We start from the raw sequence: 24268 nt of genomic DNA on the forward strand, positions 1-24268 counted from the left end.
CATTATGTTACTACCATCAGCTGTTGTATCATCAATGAAGTTAAGTGAGCCAGTACCTTCAGCAGCCAGACATGCCCAGGCCATAACACCCCCACCACTGTGTTTCACAGATGAGGTGGTATGCTTTGAATCTTGGGCAGTTCCTTCTTTCCACCATACTTTGCTCTTGCCACCAGTCTCATATAAGTTAATCTTCATCTCATCTGTCCACAAGCCATTTTTCCAGAACTGTGGTTGTTCTTTTAAGTACTTCTTGCGGCTAACCAGTGGTTTGCATCTTGCAGCGTAGCCTCTGTATTTCTGTTCATGAAGTCTTCTACAGACAATGGTCATTGACAAATCCACACTTGACTCCTGAAGAGTGTTTCTGATCTGTCGGACAGGTGTTTGGGGATTTTTCTTTATTATCGAGAGAATTCTTCTATTATCAGCTGTGGAGGTCTTCCTTGGCCTGCCAGTCCCTTTGCAGTTGATTTTGGTAAGCCTAAGGTTTGGCTGATGTCTCTACAGTTTCATTCCTGTTTCTCAGTCTCATAAAGGCTTCTTTGACCTTCATTGGCACTCACTTTGGTCCTCAAGTTGATCAACAGCAATAAAAATTTCTAAATGTGATGGAAACACTGGAGGAAAGACTAGGCGCTGAGAGCTCTCTTATACCTGCATTAAGGAGGCATTTAAGCACCCCTGAGGCTGTGTCTGTGAAGCCATGTGTCCCAAACATTATGGTGCTCAGAAATGGGGGGACTATGTATAAACACTGCTGTAATTTCTGCATGGTGAAACCAAAATGTAGAAAAATGGCCTTTAATAAAATCTGACAATGTGCACTTTACCCACGTGTTTTTTTCTATTACAAATCTCAAATTGTGGAGTACAGGTGCGAAGGTGATAGATGAAATAAGATGGAGGGGGAGGGAGATGATGGGGGAAGGGGAGTGTTGAGACAACCCAATAGATGATAGTTGGGTAGATAATAGGCAGATGAAGACAGGATAGGGCCGGTATAGAAAACGGCGGGCACGGTGGCACAGAGGCAGAGTTGTTGCCTTACAGCGCCTGAGACCCGGTTTCGATCCTGACTACGGGTGCTGTCTGTATGGAGTTTGTACGTTTTCCCCGTGACCTGTGTTGGTTTTCTCCGATTTCTTCGATTTCCTCCCACACTCCAAAGACCTACAGGTGTGTAGGTTAATTGGCTTGGTAAACGTAAAAATTGTCCCTAGTGGTGTAGGATATGGTTAGTGCAAGGGGGTAGCTGGTCGGCGCGGACACGGTGGGCCGAAGGGCCTATTTCCGCACTGTATCTCCAAACTAACGCAAAACTAAAAAAAAGAGCCAAGTGAGAAGAAACCCAGGTGGTTAGGAATGTGGGTGATGAGCAGATGCAACAATGTGGAGCAAGGTTTCATGTCCTGGAGGGGTGGAAAAGGTCGACAAAAGAAGAGGGTAGCTGGATGAACTGGTGTGAATGAGAATGGAACATAAAGAATCTAGGTTATCTGGAATTTGGAAACATATAATACCATAGGTTCCTAAGCTAATCAAACATTTTGTTTGAGAATGTGTTGGGTGACTATCACCAGCTGTTAAACCTAGTTCTGCACCATGCTGAAAATGATAGTACTATAGTTAGATTGCAAATTGCCCTCTCAGTCTTGCCTACACCAAAAATAGTAAAAAGACAAAATTCTATAAATAGATGGCAAATCAGAAAACATGCACAGGACTCATTTATAGGCCCTTCATTGGAATTAGTGTCAGCACCTTCAATGCTTGAAGCCGCCCGCGGTGAAGTTGAACAAAGAGCGCACACCGCATACTCGTAACTTGCAGTATTGCAAGCTCATGTGTCAAGTGTTTTATTGTCATATGTCCCAGATAGAACAATGAAATTCCTTGCTTGCAGCAGCACAACAGAATATGTAAACATAGTACACTGTAAACAATATGACGAGAAAATAGTTCAGTGTGTATATACGCACATAATCACGTAGAGATATATATATATATATACGCACAGATAAAATACAAACAATAATAGTGCAATAATAACTGCAAGCACTGCATTGTACAGCAGAGCATTAACCCTGCAGACAATGCAACGTCCTGCCCTTCATTAGGTTTAGTATCAGCATCTTTAATGCTTGAAGCCGCCCGCAGTGAAGCGGAGCCCAGAGCATGCCAGTGACTTGCAGTATTGCCAGCTGCAACACAGCATTGAAGAGCAGGGCACTCACCCTGCAGACATAGGGACTACAACGCCCAGCATGCCCCGTGCCGCGTCACACGCCATGATTGGGCAGACCGGCCGTCCATCATGCAGCCGCGGCTGGGGCGGCGACGCTGGTTGGCTGTCAGGGCAGGGGCGGGGTGACGCAGAGGAAGGGGCGGGCTCTGCCAGAGGAAGGGGCGGGGTTTGGCGGAGGCCGGCGAACGGCCTAGGGAGGAAAACAAGTGCGGGCAACATGGCGGACAAATTCGCTCGCTTCAACGAGGACCGGGACTTCCAGGTGATGAGGGTGAGGCGGCGACACTCAGGGCGCGGCGGGGTGGTGAGGGCGGTGAGGGCGGCCGGTGTCAGTGCCAGGGGCTCAGTGCTCCCACCCCGCTGTAGTGCGGAGGCCGCGCTTGCAACTGGGACCGCTGACACACATTCAGTGTCCGCACAGCCCTCAATCCCAACGTGTCCGTATCCCGCTCCACCTCCCTCGGCGGCTACAACCACCTCCCCTCCCCGGTATCGTCACCCCACCCGGGTTCGGTCCGCACCCCCATCTCTCTCCCCCTCCACACCCCCGACTGTCCGCAACCCACCCCAGAACCTCCCCGGTGTCGACACCTTCCATTCCTCTATCTCCACCACCCTCCCCTCATACACACACACACGTTGTCCTACCTCCCCGTGTGGCCAGAACAGTGTCCCCACCCTAACCTTCACTTCCCCTTTGCCCCCCCCCCTTCTTTCACAATCCCCCCCCCCCCTCCTTCCACTCCCCCCCTCCTCCCACTCCCCCCCCCCTCCACACTACGCCCCCTCTTTCACTTCCCCCCCTTCTTTCACTTCCCCCCCCCTTTCACTTCCCCCCCCCCTTTCACTTCCCCCCCCTCTTTCACTTCCCCCCCCCTCTTTCACTTTCCCCCCCCTTCCACTTCCCCCCTCTTCCACTTCCCCCCCCTCTTCCACTCCCCCCCCCCTCTTCCACTTCCCCTTCGCCCCCCTCCCCCTTCTTTCCACTTCCCCATCGCCCCCTCCCCCCTTCTTCCACTTCCCCTTCGCCCCCTCCCCCTTCTTCCACATCCCCTTTTCCCCCCCTTCCACGTCCCCCACTTCCCCTTCGCCCCTCCCCCTTCTTCCACTTCCCCCTCGCCCCCTCCCCCTTCTTCCACTTCCCCTTCCCCTTCTTCCCCATCCCCTTCCACTACCCCCCCATCCACTATCCCCCCCCTTCCACTATCCCCCCCCCTTCCACCCCCCCCTTCCCTCCCCTTTCCCCCCCCTTCCACTCCCCTACCCACTTCCCCTTCCCCCCCCCTTCCACTTCCCCCTTCCCCCCCCCCTTTCCACTTCCCCTTTGCCCCCCCCCCCTTCCACTTCCCCTCCCCCCCCCACTTTGCTCCCCTTCCCTTTGCTCCCCCTTCACTTCCCCTTTGCTCCCCCCTTCCGCTTCCCCTTCCCCCCCCCCCCCACTTCCCCTTTTCCCCTTTGCCCCCCCTTCCACTTCCCCTTTGCCCCCCCCTTCCACTTCCCCTTTGCCCCCCCCCCCCCCCACTTCCCCTTCCCTTGCCCCCCCCCTTCCACTTCCCCTTTGCCCCCCCCTTCCACTTCCCCTTTGCCCCCCCTTCCACTTCCCCTTTGCCCCCCCCTTCCACTTCCCCTTTGCCCCCCCTTTGCCACCCCCCCTTCTTCCCCCCCCCCTTCCACTTCCCCTTCCCCCCCCCTTCCACTTCCCCTTCCCCCCCCTTCCACTTTCCCCTTTCCCCCCCTTCCATTCCCCCTTTTCCCCCCCTTCCACTTCCCCTTTCCCCCCCCCCCTTCCACTTCCCCTTTCCCCCCCCCCACTTCCCCTTTGCCCCCCCCTTCCACTTCCCCCCTCCCCCCCTTCCACTTCCCCTTCCCCCCCCTTCCCCTCCCCACTTCCCCTTTGCCCCCCCTTCCACTTCCCCTTGCCCCCCCCTTCCACTTCCCCTTCCCCCCCCCCCCCCCTTCCCCCCCCCCCCCCCCCCCCCCCCCCCCCCCTCCCCCCCCCCCCCTCCCCCCCCCCCCCCCCCCCCCCCCCCCCCCCCCTCCCCCCCCCCCCCCCCCTTCCCCCTCTCCCCCCTCCCCCCCCCCCCTTCCACTTCCCCCTTTGCCCCCCCTTCCACTTCCCCTTTGCCCCCCCGTTCCCTCCCCTTTTGCCCCCCCTTCCACTCTTCCCCCCCTTGCTCCCCCTTCGTCCCCCCCTTCCCCCTTTGCCCCCCCCTTCCACTCGCCCCCCTCCCCTTCCCCTTGCCCCCCTTCTTCCACTTCCCCTTTCCCCCCCCCTTCTCCACTTCCCCCTTTTCCCCCCCCCCTTCCACTTCCCCTTCCCCCCATTCCCCCCTTCCACTTCCCCTTTCTCCCCCCCCCCTTCCCTTCCACTCCCCCTTCGCCCCCCTTCTTCCACTTCCCCTTCTTCCCCCCCCATCTTCCACTTCCCCTTCCCCTTCTTCCTTCCCACTTCCCCCTCTCCACCCCACCCCCTTCTTCCCCCTACCCCCTTTTTCCCCTTCCCTCCCCCTTCCCTCCCCCTCCCCTTCGCCACTCCCCCCTTCCCCCTCCACTTCCCTTCCCCTTCGATCCCCCTCCCCCCCTTCCCCCCCCCTCCCCTTCTCCTCCCGCTTCGCCCCCCCCTCCACTTCCCCCACTTCCCCTTCGCCCCCCCCCGGCCCTCCCTCCCCCTTTGCCCCCCCCTCCACTTCCCCCTTTGCCCCCCCTCCACTTCCCCTTCCCCTTTGCCCCCCCCTCCACTTCCCCACTTTTGCCCCCCCCCCCCCACTTCCCCTTTGCCCCCCCTCCACTTCCCCTTTGCCCCCCCTCCACTTCCCCTTTGCCCCCCCTCCACTTCCCCTTTGCCCCCCCCCCTCCACTTCCCCTTTGTGCCCCCCTCCACCCCCTCCCTTTTCGCCCCCCTCCACTTCCCCTTTGCCCCCCTCCACTTCCCCTTTGCCCCTTTGCCCCCCTCCACTTCCCCCTTTGCCCCCCCCTTCCACTTTCCTTCCCCTTCGCCTTGTTTTCCCCCCCTCCCACTTCCCCTTCCGCCCCCCCCCCCCACTTCCCCTTCGCCCCCCCCCCTCCCCCCCCCTCCCCTTCCCCTTCGCCCCCCCCCCTCCACTTCCCCCGCCCCCCCCTCCACTTCCCCTTCGCCCCCCCTCCACTTGCGGCCGTCCCCTTCCTGCCCCCCCCCTCCACTTCCCCTTCGCCCCCCTCCACTTCCCCTTCCCCCCCCCCCCCCACTTCCCCCCCCCCGCATCCCCCCCCCCCTCCCCCCCCCCCCTTCGCCTTCCCCTTCGCCCCCCCCCCCCCCCCCTTCACTTCCCCCCCCCGTCCCCCCTCCCCCTTCCCCTCCCCCCCCCCCCCTTCTCTTCCCCTCCGGCCCCCCTCCACTTCCCCCCCCCGTCTCCCTTCCCCCTCCACTTCCCCTCCCCCCCCCCTCCACCCCTTCGCCCCCTCCCCCCCCCCTCCACTTCCCCTCCGCCCCCCCCCCCCCCTCCACTTCCCCTCCGCCCCCCCCCTCCACTTCCACTTCGCCTTCGTTCCCCTTCGCCCCCCCCAATACCCCCCCCACTTCCACTTCCGCCCCCCCCAATACCCCACTTCCCCCCACCCCACTTCCACTTCTCTACTTCGCCCCCTTCCCTTCCCCTCCCCCCCTTCGCCCCCCTCCACTCCCCCATCGCCCTTCCCACTTCCCCTCCCCCTCCCCCCCCCCCACTTCCACTTCCCCTCCCCCCTTCCACTTCCCCTCCCCTCCCCCCCTTCCACTTCCCCTCCCCTCCCCCCCCTTCCACTTTCCCCTCCCCCCTTCCACTTCCCCTCCCACTTCCCCTCCCTCCCCCCCTTCCACTTCCCCTCCCCCTTCCACTTCCCCCCTTCCCCTTCCCCTTCCACTTCGCCGCCCCCCCCCCCCATTTTCCACACTTCACTTCGCCTCCTCCCTCGTATCCCCGTTTCCACCTTGTCTCCTCACTGCTTCCCATTTCCTTGGCATCCAACTTCCTCGTGCATGGCCCTCCTCTCTCCTGCTTCCCCTTGTCTCTCTTCCCCATTCTTCTGTCTTCCTTCCTGCCCTGTCACATTTCCATCGTACTTTTAACTCCTAAAAGATGCTGCGATATTCCAAAAAGGATTTTGTTAGTATGATTTCTGTGATTATTGTTTACCATAGCATATTCCTGATTTTCATCATTGGTGTCATTGCGTAATATTAGGAAGAACAGTTTCCTTCAGTAAACCTAATTTGTTTGCAGTTTTAATTTTTGGTGGAGTAGATTTCTCTGTAGGCAGCTGAGCAGCTTATTAATTTTTTTTTAATGTTGTATTATAACTTTTGTAATATAGTTGTCTACTAGCAGCTATTTTAGCTCTGACAATATCTTGCTGAAGTAATTCCGTGACGTGTAGGGATATTCCTGTGAATCTCGATATGTATATGGTGAAGGCAACTTGGTCTCTTGTTTGCAGGAAGATGTTGAAGGTTAGATTAGTGCTGTGTATTTCATTCAAATTGCTCATGAAGACAAAAGGAGCTGCAGATGTTGGCTTACAAAAAAAGAATTCTTGCTTTGCAGCTAATACTTCAGCTGCTGAGCAAGATTAGTCATCTTAACCTTGTGTTCGTTTGCTGTTGCTTATTGAGGAAGGGAGTGGAAATATGTTGGAGCTGCTCATGAGCATTTTCATGATTGTTATGTGATGACATGTGTCTGCCACTGGATTTGGGGGATGGTGTGGGTAGAGGAAATGAAATAAGTTAGGTTTATAATATCTCTACTGAGCTCCTGTCATTTACCCCAGGTTAAAACTATTACTTATCTTGAATAAATGTGAATGTAATAACTTGCATTTACATGGCCCTTTATAGGAACAATCTCTAAGATACTGTAATTTTATTCCATTTTGAATTTCCGTTGTATTTTTAGCGTTGCACCCTTCAATTTAATGGTGAATGATGTTCCAAGTTAAATATAATTTGATACATTTATTCTTCAAAATAATGGTATACTAAATTGAAGCAGATTAAATTTGTACAAGTGAGCGAGTGTAATAAGGCAATTAGGGTCTTTTGTATAATAAAGAATAAAATTGATGAAATAATTTTTTTTTTCATTATCTGGGAAAATTTCATGTCTTGCACCCCTAGCTACATTGTATCTTATTCTATTTGTGGTTGTACATTGGAATCTGAAATGCAATTAGTGGGGCACACAACCAGCTGAAGTTCTCTTGGTCAGTGCCCAAAATGATCAGGACGTTTCTCCAAATATTTTGGCAAGATTGGCAAAGATATTTACAAGATAGAAACATAGAAAATAGGTGCAGGAGTAGGCCATTTGGCCCTTCGAGCCTGCACCGCCATTCAATATGATCATGGCTGATCATCCAACTCGGTATCCTGCACCTGCCCTCTCTGCATACCCCCTGATCCCTTTAGCCACAAGGACTACATCTCTCCCCTTAAATATAGCCAATGAACTGGCCTCAACTACCTTCTGTGGCAGGGAGTTCCACAGATTCACCACTCTCTGTGTGAAACATGTTTTTCTCATCTCGGTCCTAAAGGATTTCCCCTTTATCCTTAAACTAACCCCTTGTCCTGGACTTCCCCAACATCGGTAACAATCTTCCTGCATCTAGCCTGTCCAACCCCTTAAGAATTTTGTAAGTTTCTATAAAATCCCCCCTCAATCTTCTAAATTCTAGCGAGTACAAGCCGAGTCTATCCAGTCTTTCTTCATATGAAAGTCCTGACATCCCAGGAATCGGTCTGGTAAACCTTCTCTGTATTCCCTCTATGGCAAGAATGTCTTTCCTCAGATTTGGAGACCAAAACGGCAGATGGCAGAAAGGATGCTTTATGGATATTGATAAAATCATCTTTTGGAAAAAAGTGTATCACTCTCACCAACTCGTGGATAGACAATAGACAATAGGTGCAGGAGTAGGCCATTTGGCCCTTCGAGCCAGCACCGCCATTCAATGTGATCATTACTGATCATCCCCAAACTTTCTGATTTTTGACTGTTCAAAATGGAAGAAGAAAGAGCATGTGGGGAGACATTGAGTACCTAGTGAGTATACAGTGGGACTCTGCAAGGTACACAGTGCAGACTGTCCTCTGGTTCTGGACTCCTGTGAAAGGAAATATTTTGTCTAGTCTCCCTAGTTCCCACCTATGTATTTCTAAAAGATCACCTCTCATTCTTCTAAACTCCAGTGAGTTGCATTCTACTTAATATTTCTTTGTAAGGAAATCCCTCCATGAATCTTTCTTGATCTACTAACAATGAATAACCTTTAAATAGTGACAAAAGGTGTTAATGTACTTTAGATGTGATATCATTAATGTGGTATAATTTGCAGTGAGACTTCACTAGTTTCCTACTCTTATCTCTTAAGAAGGACCAATGTTCCACTAGCCGACCTTTGAAATTGGTAGACTAATTCCCTGTGTTTGTCTGCAATGACAGCCAAATCCCTTTGTTGCATCTTTCTACAGTTTTTCTCAATAGAAACAATGCTGTGTTCCTTCCATAATGCACAAATTAATGTTCTCCATTATGCTATGTTAACCAATTCTCTATTTGCTAATATATTGCCTCCAATGCCATGTATTTTTATTTAATGCCTTAACCTTTGTGAGACATGTTGAATGCTTTGTGGCAATTCAAATGCAGGACATTTACTGTTTCCTCACGCTCAACTCTGGTTAAGACTTCCTCAGAAAACACTAAATATGTCAGATGATTTTGCAAATTCTGCTTGATTAGATTGATTTTACAAATGTGCTGCTTCAATTGATTCAAACAGTTTTTCCAAAAATAGATCTTGTGCTAATCAGTTTAGAATTACTTTTTTTGCGCCAGTCTCATTTTGAACAGAAATGTCACCAGCAGTGTTCCAATCTTCTCAACCCCCACCATAAATATTCAGGTTTTCATTGACCTGAGCCAGTGATTCACCACTGGCACCCCAAATTCATTCCGCCATTAACAAAGCATGATGGAATTGACGATGCTTTGCACGAGTTAGCATTCAGAACTGCCAAGAAACTCAACCCATCCCTGCATGGTGTGTTGGAAGGAACTGCAGGTGCAGGTTTACACCGAAGATAGACAAAATGGGACAGGCAGTATCTCTGGATAGAAGGGATGGGTGCTGTTTTGGCTCGAGTCCCATCTGAAACGTCACCCATTCCTTCTATCCATAGATTCTGCCTGTCCTGCTGAGTTAAGGACCTGTCCCACTTTCACGACCTAATTCACAACCTTTTTTATTTGTGGACATTTTTCATCGTGTTGAAAAAACGCCCCGACCTACTTGATGCCACGAGCACCTACGACTAGCATCACAACCTGCTACGACCAACCTACGACCTCCTATGTCCTATCTACGACCTTGTGATGACCATGCTGCGAGTATGAGTCAAGGGCAAACTCGGCAGAGGTTGTAAATTAGGTCGTGAAAGTGGGACAGGCCCTTTACTGCAGTATTTTGTGTCCATCCATGGATGGCATTGTTTGCCATTTCAGAATCTGGGTACATTGGAAACCGTAACTTTCAACACATCTTCACCCTGGTACACACCTGCACTTCATAAACTGAAACAGACTGGTCGCCGACGAACGACTCACAAATAAATCATCTCTCACAGTCCACCTTGAAGCTTACAAACTCCACCTCACTGACTACAGAGATGCCCTCATTGCTGCAAAATCTGCCTACCTCTCCTCCATATTCACCGACCCCTGCCTGAACCACAGAACCCTCTTCTCCACAGTGGGCAACCTCCTCAAGCCTCGAGCCAACACTCTCCTTCCTCAGCCCCCCTGCTGTCTCCTCCCAACCCCCAGCCTTCGGGCTCTCTCCTCCTTTTTCCTTTCTTGTCCTCGCCCACCCCCCGCCCCCGATCAGTCTGAAGAAGGGTTTCGGCCCGAAACGTTGCCATTTCTTCGCTCCATAGATGCTGCTTGAGTTTCTCCAGCTTTTTTGTGTAACCTTCGATTCTCCAGCATCTGCAGTTCCCTCTACACTCTCCCTACCTCTACTCCGGATATCTGCAACTCAATCCTCCACTTTTTCGCTGATAAAATCAGCACCATCTATCAATCTTTATCTCCTGTACCCGACTCCCCAGCATCTACTCCACCATCTACTAAGGCCCCTCCTTTCAACATCTCCACTGACCTCCTTACCCCTCCTCCACACTGCTTCCTCTCCCAGATTGACCTGGTCACCCCTACTGAAATCTCCAAACTCATCAGCTCTTCCAAACCCACTACCTGCTCCCTTGACCCTCTCCCCACTCCCCTGCTGAAGTCCTGCCTCCCCGTTCTCTGCCCCTACCTCACTAGTTTCTTCAACTCCTCATTGTCCCAAGGAATTGTCCCCTCCGCTTTCAAAACTGCTGCTGTCACACCAATCTTAAAGAAACCTGGTCTTGATCCCTCCTCTCTAGTTAACCACCGCCCAATCTCAAACCTCCCCTTTCTTTCAAAAACCCTGGAGCGTATCGTTGCGTCGCAACTTCATTCCCGCCTCCTTGCCTATAACCTACTTGACCCCTTCAATCTGGCTTTCGCCCCCTCCATAGCCCAGAAACTGCTCTCCTCAAAGTCCTCAACAACCTCCTCACCTCTGCTGACACTGGTTCCCTCAACATCCTCATCCTCCTCGACCTGAGCGCAGCCTTCGATACAGTGAACCATAACATCCTGCTCACCAGACTCAAAGACCTCGGCATTGAAGGCTCTGCACTCAGCTGGCTCCGTTCCTACCTTTCCAACAGATCCCACTTCATCTCTCTCCACAACCACACCTCTGCTACAGCCACAGTCACTCAAGGCGTTCCCCAAGGCTCCGTACTCGGCCCCCTCCTCTTCATCATCTACATCCTCCCCCTTGGTCACTCCGTCACTTCAACCTGGACTTCCACTGTTACGCCGATGACACCCAGATCTACCTCGGCATCAAACCCCCCCTCCACAACCGCCCCCCCCCCCCCTCTCCCATAGCAACTGTTTGTCAGTTATAAAAACCTGGATGCAACATAACTTCGTCAAACTCAACAGCGATGACAGAATTCCTCCTCATAGGCTCCAAAGCCACACTCAGCAAAATCAATAACCCCACTCTCACCATCGACGGCATCACTGTCTCCCCATCTCCCCAGGCCCGCAACCTTGGCGTGATCTTTGATTCCACCCTCCCTTGAGCCTCACATCCGCCATATCATTAAAACCTCCTTCTTTCATCTCCGCAACATCGCCAAACTCAGACCCTCTCTCACACCTCCCGCTGCTGAAAGACTCATCCATGCCTTCATCTCCTCCCGACTGGACTATTGCAACTCACTTCTCCTTGGCATCAGCTCCACCTACATCAACCAACTCCAACTGGTCCAGAACGCAGCCGCCCGACTCATCACCCACACCAAATCCTGGCATCACATCACTCCAGTCCTCAAACCACTTCACTGGCTTCCCATCTCCCACCGGATCACCTACAAAATCCTGGTCCTCACCTACAAAGCCCTCCACCATCTGGCCCCCCCATATCTCACTGACCTCCTCTCCCCCTACCAACCCTCACGGTCCCTCAGATCCACATCAGCCGGTCTCCTCTCCATCCACGAGTCCAACCTCCGCAGTTTTGGGGACAGATCCTTCTCCAGGGCAGCTCCCAGGCTCTGGAACTCCCTCCCCCAACTGATCCGCAATTCCGTGTCCCTCACCATCTTCCAGTCCCGCCTCAAGACCCATCTCTTCACCTCTGCCTATCCTTAGCCCCACGTCCCCCTCCCTTTTCATCTGTGCATTAATTGCCTCATATTGTGTTTTGAATTGATTTCTGTCTTTACTTTGTGTACTAGTCATGTCTCTACTATTTATTTCATTCCCCTTACATGTTTTTCCTCTACCTGCTAAATTTTTGTAAGGTGTCCTTGAGACTCTTGAAAGGCGCCCATAAATAAAATTTATTATTATTCTTTTTCAGGGTAGCACCAAATCCCTTGTTGCTCTTGAACTTGCCGTATGTAGATGTTCTGTATTAAACTTTGGAGTCTGTTGAAATATAAAAATCAGTGCATACCATTCTTTATGGGCAGATTGTAATTATACCCACTGTGTACCTAGCCCACAGAAACCGTTTGCATAATTACTGGGATGGCATTCCTAAATTTCATTTTTTTTGATCTACATTTACAACTTCCCTTTTTTTTCCTGTGAATTTGATCATTTAGAATTCAATGTGTGTTGTTAGTCCTTTGTATCACTTCTGTATCTCAATAGCTCAGGGTCATAGTACAATGTGTTGTGTAGGTCATGGTGTCAGAAGTAGAACCAATGTGGGCATTTATGAAGGTAGACAAAAAATGCTGGAGAAACTCAGCGGGAGGGGCAGCATCTACGAAGAGAAGGAATAGGTGACATTTCGTGTCGAGACCCTTCTTCAGGCACGACTCCAGCATTTTTTGTCTACCTTCGATTTTTCCAGCATCTGCAGTTCTTTCTTAAACGTCTGGGCATTTATGAAATAATTTGTACGGATATTAAACAGAATCAGAATCACACTCTTTCGCCAAGTATGTTTTGCAACATGAGGAATTTCATTCGCCAGGTCAGTCATACAATTAAAAGCAACAGATCACTCAAAAAACACATTTTAACATGAACATCCACCACAGTGACTCATATACATTCCTCACTGTGATGGAAGGCGAAATCCTGAGAAGATTACGCAAAGTCGGTTTGTCAAGGAGGACTCTCTCTAACTTCTACAGGTGCACAGTAGAGAGCATGCTGACCCGGTTGCATCGTGGCTTGGTTCGGCAACTTGAGTGCCCTGGAGAGGAAAAGTCTACAAAAAGTAGTAAACACTGCCCAGTCCATCATCGGCTCTGACCTCCCATCCATCGGGGGGGATCTATCGCAGTCGCTGCCTCAAAAAGGCTGACAGTATCATCAAGGACCAACACCATCCTGGCCACACACTCATCTCCCCGCTATCTTCAGGTAGAAGGAACAGGAGCATGAAGACTGCAACGACCAGGTTCAGGAATAGCTACTTCCCCACAGCCATCAGGCTATTAAATCTGGCTCGGTCAAAACTCTGATCATTAATAACCCATTATCTGTTATTTGTACTTCATCAGTTTATTTATTCATGTGTGTGTATATATTTATATAATGGTATATGGACACATTGATCTGTTTTGTAGTAAATTCCTACTATGTTCTGTGTGCTGAAGCAAAGCAAGAATTTCATTGTCCTATCAGGGACACATGACAATAAACTCACTTGAACTTGAATAAAGTTCAAGTACTTCCCTTAGTTCTTCCTCGGTCGTGGGCCTCGAGCCCCCGTTGACGGGACGATCTTGTCTCCCGTAACAGGCGGCGTTCGGACCCTCCGCATCGAAATGATGAGCTCCCGCATCGGGGGGATGTCAACTCCCCCGCGCCAGGCGATCGAACCTCGCGTCGGGGCTGGTTGAACCTTCCGCGACGTTGGAGCTTCCCAACTAGCCTCTCCCGACTGCGAGCTTGATGGTAAAGTCCGCGGTGGGAGCGATCCCAGGCAAGGGATCAGCTCCGATGTTAAGTCCGTACCCTGTGATAGGGTTCAAAGTCGGTCCGAGGAGGCCTCCTGCTCTATCGATGGAAGGCCGCAGAGCACGCCGGAGAATGTGATCCGAAAATGATTCACATCTCCGGCAAGGTAAGAACTTGAAAAAAAGTTTCCCCCTATCCCCTCCCTCCACATAAAACAAACTTTTAACATGCTAAAAAAATAACAAAAAGAATGAAAAAACAAACAGACTGTTGGCAGGACAGCCATCGCCCCTTGGGGTGGGCAGGGTGTGAATTTCTTTCCAGATTAGAAGTCAAGTGATACTTGAATTTTTTTCATTAAAATGAAGCGTAACTTTTTGAAATTATGAAGTTAACATGCTTTCCAGCTCTTGTGATTTGATGATGAGTACTACCTATATCTAGACTATTACTAAAACTCTTCATCTTGTTTGTGGCTGTATGTGTGTGGTAGTCAAAAAATGCTGCAGAAGCTTTCTATTTTCGACCAAACGCTAGGCCATAGCCTTCCCATTTTCTCACATTCTACTCATATTTTCCCGTCGAAGCGATAAACATCTTCCCTTCGCATTCCCACCTATATTTCCGCACTTTTTAATCGTTAATTATTTTTTATTAAGCCGGAAAACTCATCCGTTTCGGGGAAAAAAAACCTGAATGATCACAATGGACTCGCAAGGCAGGACGGGACACTCCTTTTTTTTATTATACAAACACTTTTATTCAAAAAATAAAAATAAACAGAGTATTAACACAATCAAAGACTGCCTATGTTGACAGTTTACAAACAAACGATCATCAAATTAATATAACGGCAACTTTATCAACAAAACACTTGATCTCCCGTGACGACCAGCGTTCAGGGAAGGCCTCCAAAGTCCCCGTTGACATCGCATGTTCCCTCTCCAGGGACACGCGGGCAAGGATGTAGGCCCGGAAAGGGGGCAGGCAGTCAACCCTGGTGCGGCCGTCGACTACCTGCTCCAGGTCCAGGAGCAGACGGAGACGAACAGGGAAATGCCCCCTTCCTCCCTCGCGTTGGGGTAGCAGACCCAATGAGCCTGCACTTGGTCTAGTAGCATATAGCAACCACTCTGTAAATACACGATAGAGACCGAGTTAACGTTTTTGATTCAGTCATCAAATGTGATTCATTACTCTCAGTGCCGTAGGAGTTCCTGGATTGAAATACTACCCAGTAACTTGTTCTAAGGTATCAGCCGCTTTCTCTATTATTACATTGCTCAGTGGATATCTTGATGTACTTGGTGTATTGTGTTCTGTAATGCCTGGCTTAGCTGTGCATTATTAAACACACCAGTGATGTGTCTTAGCCTGGAACTGCAGTTATTTCAGCTTACATTTTATGGCCTACTTGGGTTTCTTTTTCTAAACAAAGTTTTGTTACACTGCATAGACTAGTACCACCATTTAACTCCAGTCTTCCGTTTTGACTTTGGTTGTCATTTGTTTAGAAATTAAGCTAAAGTTTTAGTGGAAAAGTACAGGCCAGGAAGAGACCCTTTATGCCATAACACCTAGACCGAACATGATGCCAAGATAAACTAATCTCATCTGCCTGCACCTGATTCACCTACTCCTGCACCCATTATCTATTGTCTATCCTTCCATTCCCTGCACAACCATGTGCATATTCAAAAGCCACTTAAACACCGTCATCATATCCACTGCCACTCTGGGCAGCATGTTCCAGGCACCCATCACCTATCTATCTATCTATAATGTGAGTCAGAGAATCCATTTGGTCCACAATGTCCATACCAGCCCTCTGGAAACCTGTTATCTCCGGCCCACAACAACCATACTAGCCCTCCAGAAAGCCCCCAGAAAACCCCCCCCCCCCCCCCCCCCCCCCCCCCCCCCCCACCCCCACTGGCCACTGACTGAAGCCGACCCCCTCCCCCGGCTGCAGAACACAACAAGAGACGCAACGAGAAAGAATGGACTGAATAAATCTCCTCTTTAACGTTTAAATTGTTGTTATATTTTAAGAGCTATTCACATTTTAAGCTTTAATAAATCTCTTTTCCACTTGCCGTGCCCGTCAGTTGTACCTGCGCAGTAATACCTGCGTGTTCTGGGGGAGGGGTATATATGGGGTATGTGTTATATGTGGGTATTGTATTATGTAGGTTATGTGGTATCTATGGGGTACATATTTATTATGTGTTATATGTGGGTATTGTTTTATGTGGGTTATGTGTAAGTGGGGAATCATGCACAACTGGGCAGGCACTTAAGCATTTCACTACTGGTTATACCTGTATAATTTAGTATGTGACCAATAAACTTGAATTGAATTGAATTCTACGTCACAATGGAAACCCAATGGGAGGGAATAGCTGTGCCACCGGAGAGCCGCTAAGATTGGATGAGGGGGGGGGTTGGGGTTGGCGTTGGGGTGAGTGAGTGCGTGGGGGGGGGGGGGTGAGGGCAAGGGGCAGAGTGGTGGGGGAGGAGGGGAATAGGGTGTCACACAACGGGAACCCGTCAGCCGCGCCTGTGCAGTTTTGGGGGCTATGCGTGAGTGGTGGATTATTGGAATTGGTGGAGGTGCAATATTGCGTTGGGGGATCAGGCCTCCCATGTGAGAATGGGACCAAAGGGCCCCACTTAGTCTAGTACATATATAAAACTGACCGTGTACTCTTCTGGTTTGCGGGGTTTTTCTATTTGTGCACAAACGGTACGCGATAGCGCTATGATTTTTGCCAGGTTACTCACCGTTCTCCTGTGCTGTGAGTGCAACAATTTTTGTTCCGATCGGTGGTAAATTGTAAAAGTTATCGAGGTTTAAAAATCTTAAAAAACGCGTGTGCGCAGATTCCTTCAGTCAGCGCCACGCAGATTGGTCTCTTCTGTCCGTCAATGCCACGGCCGGGATGGCAACAACCCTTCCTGCCCGACCGGCGGCAGCCTGTCCCGCCTCACACACAAAATCCTCTTTCCCCTCTTCACAGTAACTTGTCTATCGTCTACCCCCACCACCGGCGGCGGCTGCGTGGGGGGAGTTCAGTGGAGGCCCAGTGGAAGCCCTGGTCCCGTCTCCCTCATCACTCACCACTCTCCCCCGCCCGCCCTCTGCAGCAATGGCTGTCCCGTCTACCCGTCCCCTGTGTCCGTCGCCGCCGTTGAGGTAACTCACCCTCACGGCCCTCTGGGAGGAGATCTTGGTGCCCACCGTGACGAATGCCGACTCCTTCCCCCCCTCCCCCCCCCCCCCCCCCCCCCCCCCCCCCCCCCCCCCCCCCCACGGCGGGCAGTAGCATACACACAAACACACACACAGCAAACTGGGTAGGAGAAGAGGGGAAATATTCTGGGGAGGTGAAGAGGGAGAGTGGGGGGATTGAGCGAGAGGAAGGGAGAAGGGGAGAGAGGGAATAAAGGGAGATGAGTGGGGGAGGTTGGCAGTGGGAAATAGAGGGAGGGATATCCACCGTGGGGAAAGGGTTGTGACTGCCTATCTAATTTATACCTATCTATATTGATCTTCCTCTTTCAGCTGGACAGGAAACACTATTTTTTGAGAAAGAACAGTTTGTTCTTCAGTTGTTAACTTTGATAATTGCAATGCCATAGAATAGCTGCTTGTCTTATTTGCTATTGCATGGAAGCTGCTGGAGAATTTTGCCACAAGATAACAAACTACTTTTAAAAGATAAAGTAATTCATTGGCTATGGAGTGCTTTGGGCAGCCTGGGAATATGAGAAATGACAGGTAGTCCTACTTTGCCATGTGTTTCCTTGATGTAAATTGATAATAATGTGATTGATGAATTAGGAATAATACTATTTGTATTAAGTAGGCCAAATTGGTTAGAACATGAATTTGATCAGAAGTGAGAATCATTTAGGTTATATTGGAAATTAATGAGCAGGAAAAAGGCTGCCTTGGAAAAAGTCTTGGCAAAAAACATTGATTTCCATGTAACTTCCCTGCAATAACCAGAAGTCATTGTCTCTTAAGACCATAGCTGCTACTTAACCCAGCAGTGGTCATGAAATTGACGAGCAATTGCTTCTATTGACATGTGTAATAACATTTATTAAATATTTTTACTTTACAGCAACATAAACTATTAACGAGACATTTATTTTGAAATTCATAGGAAAAATAACTTCGCTGGTGTGAGTCTCCAGCCCCTAACCCCCTTTCATTGAGACAAATGTTTATATAATACATTTTTCTATATTGTGAGGTTTCTTAGCAAAACTGCCTGACAATGGCTACCCTCCCAAAACCTTCCACAGATGCTCCCTGATCTGCTGAGTTACTCCAGCACCATGTGTTTTACTCAAGATTCCAGGATCTGCAGTTCCTTGTATCTACCCGTCTGAATACTGAGTAAATATAGTATTGCTGTATGTGCTTCCGTGAAATGAACAGATATTTTGAGTCAGGACCCTTCCTCAGACTCAACCTGAAACATATTTAATTTCCCTTCACAGATACTGCCTTACCTGCTGACTTCCTCCAGATGTTTGTTTTATAGATACATAGACAATAGGTGCAGGAGTAGGCCATTCTGCCCTTCGAGCCAGCACCGCCAGTCAATGTGACCATGGCTGATCATCCACAATCAGTCCCCGTTCCTGCCTTCTCCCCATATCCCTTGATTCCGCAAGCCCTAAGAGCTCTATCTAACTCTCTTTTGAATGCATCTAGTGAATCGGCCTCCACTGCCTTCTGAGACAGAGAATTCCACAAATTCACAACTCTCTGTGTGAAAAAGTTTTTCCTCATCTCAGTTCAAAATGGCCTACCCCTTATTCTTAAACTGTGACCCCTGGTTCTGGACTCCCCCAACATCGAGAACATATTTCCTGCATCTAGCGTGTCCAATCCCTTAATAATTTAATATGTTTGTATAAAATTCCAGTGAATACAAGTCTAGTCGCTCCATTCTTTCATCATATGACAGTCCTGCAATCCCGGGAATTAACCTGGTGAATCTACGCTGCAGTCCCTCAATAGCAATAATTTCCTTCCTCAAATTAGGACACAATACTCCAGGTGTAGTGTAACCAGGGCCCTGTACAACTGCAGAAGACCTCTTTGCTCTTAAAGTGGATGAGCTTGAGGCTTAGTTAGAAATTGGCAAGTATAATGTTGTGGGAATTACAGAGACATGGCTGCAAGAGGGCCAGGGCTGGGACCTGAATATCCAAGGGTATGCCTCCTATCGAAAAGACAGACAGTTGGGCATTGGGGGTGGGGTAGCTCTGTTTGTGAGGAATGAAATTCAGTCCCTTGCAAGGGGTGACATTGAAACAGGAGATATGGAGTCAATATGGATAGAACTAAGGAATTGTAAGGGTAAAAAGACCCGAATGGGACTTATCTACAGGCCCCCAAACAGTAGCCTGGACATAGGGTGCAAGTTGAATCAGGAGTTTAAATTGGCATGTAGCAAAGGTAATGCTGTGGTTGTTATGGGAGATTTCAACATGCAGGTAGACTGGGAAAATCAGGTTGGTACTGGACCCCAAGAAAGGGACTTTGTAGAGTGCCTTTGTGATGGATTCTTAGAGCAGCTTGTATTGTAGCCTACCAGGAAGAAGACAATTCTATGTAATTATGTAATGAACCCGATTTGATAAAGGAACTTGAGGTTAATGAGCCATTGGGAGGTAGTGACCATAATATGGTCAGGTTTAATCTACAATTGGCGAGGGAGAAGGGTAGATCGGAGGTGTCAGTGTTACAGTTGAATAAAGGGGACCATGGGGCCATGAGGGAGGAGCTGGCCAAAGTTGACTGGAAAAATACCCCAGCAGGGATGACAGTGGAACAACAATGGCAGGTATTTCTAGGAATAACACAGAAGGTGCAGGATCAGTTCATTCCAAGGAGGAAGAAAGATTGCAAGGGGAGTAAGGGGCGACCATGGCTGACAAGGGACATCAGGGACAGTATAAAAATAAAAGAGAAGAAGTACAATGTAGCAAAGATGAGCGGGAAGCAAGAGGATTGGGTAACATTTAAAGAGCAACAGAAGATAACTGAAAAGACAATACGGGGAGAAAAGATGAGGTACGAAGGTAAGCTAGCCAAGAATATAAAGGAGTAAAAGCTTCTTTAGGTATGTGGAAATAATTAGTTAAGACCAAAGTTGGACCCTTGAAGACTGAAAAAGGTGAATTTATGGGGAACAAGGAAATGGCAGATGAGTTGAACAGGTACTTTGGATCCATCTTCACTCAGGAGGACACAATCTTCCTGATATAGTAAGGCCAGAGGATCTAGGGTGACGGAGGAACTGAAGGAAATTCACATAAGGCAGGAAATGGTGTTGAATAGACTGATGGGACTGAAGGCTGATAAATCCCCAGGGCCTGATGATCTGCATCCCAGGGTACTTAAGGAAGTGGCTCTAGAAACCGTGAATGCATTGGTGATAATTTTCCAATGTTCTATAGACTCAGAATCAGTTCCTGTGGATTGGAGGGTAGCTAATGTTATTCCACTTTTTAAGAAAGGCAGGAGAAAGAAACAGGGAATTATAGACCAGTTAGCCTGACATCGGTGGTGGGGAAGATGCTGGTCAATTATAAAAGATGAAATAGCGGCACATTTGGATAGCAGTAACACGATCGGTCCGAGTCAGCATGGATTTACGAAGGGGAAATCATGCTTGACTAATCTTCTGGAATGTTTTGAGGATGTAACTAGGAAAATGGATAAGGGAGTGCCAGTGGATGTAGTGTACCTGGACTTTCAGAAAGCATTTGATAAGGTCCCACATAGGAGATTAGTGGGCAAAATTAGGGCATTGGGGGTAGAGTGCTGCCATGGATAGAAAATTGGTTGGCAGACAGGAAACAAAGAGTAGGGATTAACGGGTCCCTTTCAAAATGGCAGCCAGTGACTAGTGGGGTTCGCAAGGCTCAGTGCTGGGACCGCAACTATTTACAATATGCATCAATGATTTCGATGAAGGGATTCAAAGTAACATTAGCAAATTTGCAGATGACACAAAGCTGGGTGGCAGTGTGAACTGTGAGGAGGATGCTTTGAGAATGCAGGGTGACTTGGACAGGTTGGGGGAGTGGGCAGATGCATGGCAGATGAAATTTAATCTGGATAAATGCGAGATTATCCACTTTGGTATAAAAAACAGGAAGGCAGATTACTATCTCAATGGCATCAAATTGGGAAAAGGGGAAGTACAATGGAATTGGGGGGTCCTTCAAGTGTTCAAGTGTTCAAGTGAGTTTATTGTAATGTGTCCCTGTACAGGACAATGACATTCTTGCTTTGCTTAAGCACACAGAAAATAGTAGGCATTTACTACAAAACAGATAAATGTGTCCATATACCATGATATAAATATATACACACATGAATAAATAAACTGGTAAAGTGCAAATAACAGAAAGTGGTTATTAATAATCAGAGTTTTGTCCGAGCCAGGTTTAATGGCTGTGGGGAAGTAGCTATTCCTGAACCTGGTTGTTGCAGTGTTCAGGCTCCTGTACCTTCTACCTGAAGGTAGCAGGGAGATGAGTGTGTGGCCAGGATGGTGTGGGTCTTTGATGATACTAGCAGCCTTTTTGAGGCATCGACTGCGATAAAGCCCCTCGATGGAAGGAAGGTCAGAGCCGATGATGGACTGGGCAGTGTTTACTACTTTTTGTAGTCTTTTCCTCTCCAGGGCGCTCAAATTGCCGAACCAAGCCACGATGCAACCGGTCAGCATGCTCTCGACTGTGCACCTGTAGAAGTTAGAGAGAGTCTTCCTTGACAATCCGACTCTCCGTAATCTTCTCAGGAAGTAGAGGCGCTGATGAGCTTTTTTTTTTTTTTTTTTGTTCATCAGTCTATGAAAGTAAGCATGCAGGTACAGCAGACAGTGAAGAAAGCAAATGGCATGTTGGTCTCTATAACAAGAGGAGTCGAGTATAGGTGCAAATAGGTCCTTCTTAAGTTGTGTGCAGTTTTGGTCCCCTAATTTGAGCAAGGACATTCTTGCTATTGAGGGAGTGCAGTGTTGGTTTACACGGTTAATTCCCCGGATGGCGGGACTGTCATATGCTGAGCGAATGAAGCGGCTGGGCTTGTACACTCTGGAGTTTAAAAGGATGAGAGGGAATCTTATTGAAACATATCAGATTGTTAAGGGTTTGGACATGCTAGAGGCATGAAACATGTTTTTGGTGAGACCACACCTGGAGGATTGCGTACAGTTTTGGTCTCCAAATCTGAGGAAGGACATTATTGCCATAGAGGGAGTGCAGAGAAGGTTCACCAGACTGATTCCTGGGATGTCAGGACTGTCTTATGAAGAAAGACTGGATAGACTTGTTTTATACTCTCTAGAATTTAGGGGATTGAGAGGGGATCTTATAGAAACTTACAAAATTCTTAAGGGGTTGGACAGGCTAGATGCAGGAAGATTGTTCCCGATGTTGGGGAAGTCCAGGACAAGGGGTCATAGCTTAAGGATAAGGGGGAAATCCTTTTAAAACCGAGATGAGAGGAACTTTTTTCACACAGAGAGTGGTGAATCTCTGGAACTCTCTGTCACAGAGGGTAGTTGAGGCCAGTTCATTGGCTATATTTAAGAGGGAGTTAGATGTGGCCCTTGTGGCTAAGGGGATCAGGGGGTATGGAGAGAAGGCAGGTACGGGATACTGAGTTGGATGATCAGCCATGATCATATTGAATGGCGGTGCAGGCTCGAAGGGCCGAATGGCCTACTCCTGCACCTAATTTCTATGTTTCTATGTTCCTGATGTTGGGGGATTCCAGAACTAAGGACCACAGTTTAAGAATAAGGGGTAAGCCATTTAGAACAGAGACGAGGAAACACTTTATCTCACAGAGAGTTGTGAGTCTGTCGAATTCTCTGTCTCAGAGGGCGGTGGAGGACGGTTCTCTGGACACTAGATAGGGCTCCTAAAGATAGCGGAGAGGGGATATGGGGAGAAGGCAGGAACGGGGTACTGATTGGGGAAGATCAGCCATGATCACATTGAATGGCGGTGCTGGCTCGAAGGGCCGAATGGCCTACTCCTGCACCTATTGTCTATACTCAACTCCTCTCGTTATGGCCAACATGCCATTAGCTTTCTTCACTGCCTGCTGTACCTGAATGCTTACTTTCAGTGACTGATGTACAAGGACGCCTAGGTCTTGTTGTACTTCCGTTTTCCTAACCTGACACCATTCAGATAATAATCTGCCTTCCTGTTCTTGCCACCAAAGTGAATAACCTCATATTTATCCACATTATACTGCATCTGCCATACATCTGCCCACTCACCCAACCTGTCCAAGGCACCCTACATCCTCATAGCATCCTCTTCATATTTTTCTGCACAAAATTCCAGCCTCTGCAGTCTCTATATATGAATATAGCCCCTTTCCCTCTTTATACAGTCCGATTTTGATGCTAATTTAAATTGCCATATATTTGGATTAATAATGTACTCAAAATTGATGGGGGCAGAATAATGTGTAATTAAGTTACTGAACTGGGAATTAAAGTTCTGGACTGTTGAGCAAGAAACAGAATGTGTAGGAACGAACTGCTGGGGTCTCTCGTTTCCCTCTCCCCTGACCTTTTCTCCTGAGATGCTGTCTGACCCGCTGAGTTACTCCAGCTTTTTGTGTTTATCTTCGAGCCAGAAACAGAAGTTTAATTTCCATCCATGGCAACTAGTGTCTTGATAGTCAGAGCCTTTTTCCCAGGATGGAAAAGTCAAATACTGCAGGGCATAGCTTGAAGGGAAAAGTTTAAAGGAAATGTGCAGGGTAGCTTTTCTTACACAAAGGATGGTATATGACTAGAACGTGGTGGTTGAGGCAGATAACATATGGCATTCAAGAGACTTTTGGATAGACATGAAAATTCATATCTGATGGAGTTTTTCTTTCGCAAGGTTATGAATCTTTGGAATTCTGTCTCAGAATTGTGAAATAGTCACATAGTTCAAGATGGCAGCGCTGGCTCACCAGCTGCGGCACGCCTGCAGTCCGTCTGTTTTTTCTTTCGTTTTGTTCTGTTGTCATGTTTATTAGTTAATTTTGTTTTTATTAAGTTGTGTATATGTGTGGGTGGGGTGGGAGAAACATGTTTTGGTCTCTTCCTTCGGGGGGATGCAACTTTCTTTCTGTCGTATTCCCCGTCTCCGTCTGTGCCGAGGCCTAATAGGGGAGCTGGCGGCATCGGAGCTGTGGCAGCGCTCCAGCGGCAGCGGTGACCCGACTCAGCCTTGGAGCTGTGGCAGCAGCAGCGACCCGACTCGGCCTCGGAGCTGTGGTGGCGGCGAAATGCAAAATGAAAACGCATTGATAGTTTACGATTATTTAAATGGTAAATGTAGCTTCAGAAGCGTTTTCATTTGCATGTTAAACCCACCTGAGAACCATGGGCGATTTTGCAATTTTACTGACGGATTTTTCACTTTT

General features: G+C 48.8%; 1 protein-coding gene across 1 annotated transcript in view; it reads left to right on the forward strand.

Moving 5' to 3' along the window:
* Positions 1–2395: 2395 nt before the first annotated feature.
* The window catches only part of LOC129710387 (G patch domain-containing protein 8-like), a 150258-nt gene continuing 128385 nt past the window's right edge, over positions 2396–24268 (forward strand). The window contains 1 exon segment of the mRNA XM_055657351.1: positions 2396–2510. Coding sequence (XP_055513326.1) covers positions 2466–2510 — 45 coding nt within the window. The 5' untranslated portion in view covers positions 2396–2465.

The sequence above is a fragment of the Leucoraja erinacea genome, chromosome 27, assembly GCF_028641065.1.
Source record: "Leucoraja erinacea ecotype New England chromosome 27, Leri_hhj_1, whole genome shotgun sequence".
Classification (NCBI taxonomy): domain Eukaryota; kingdom Metazoa; phylum Chordata; class Chondrichthyes; order Rajiformes; family Rajidae; genus Leucoraja; species Leucoraja erinaceus.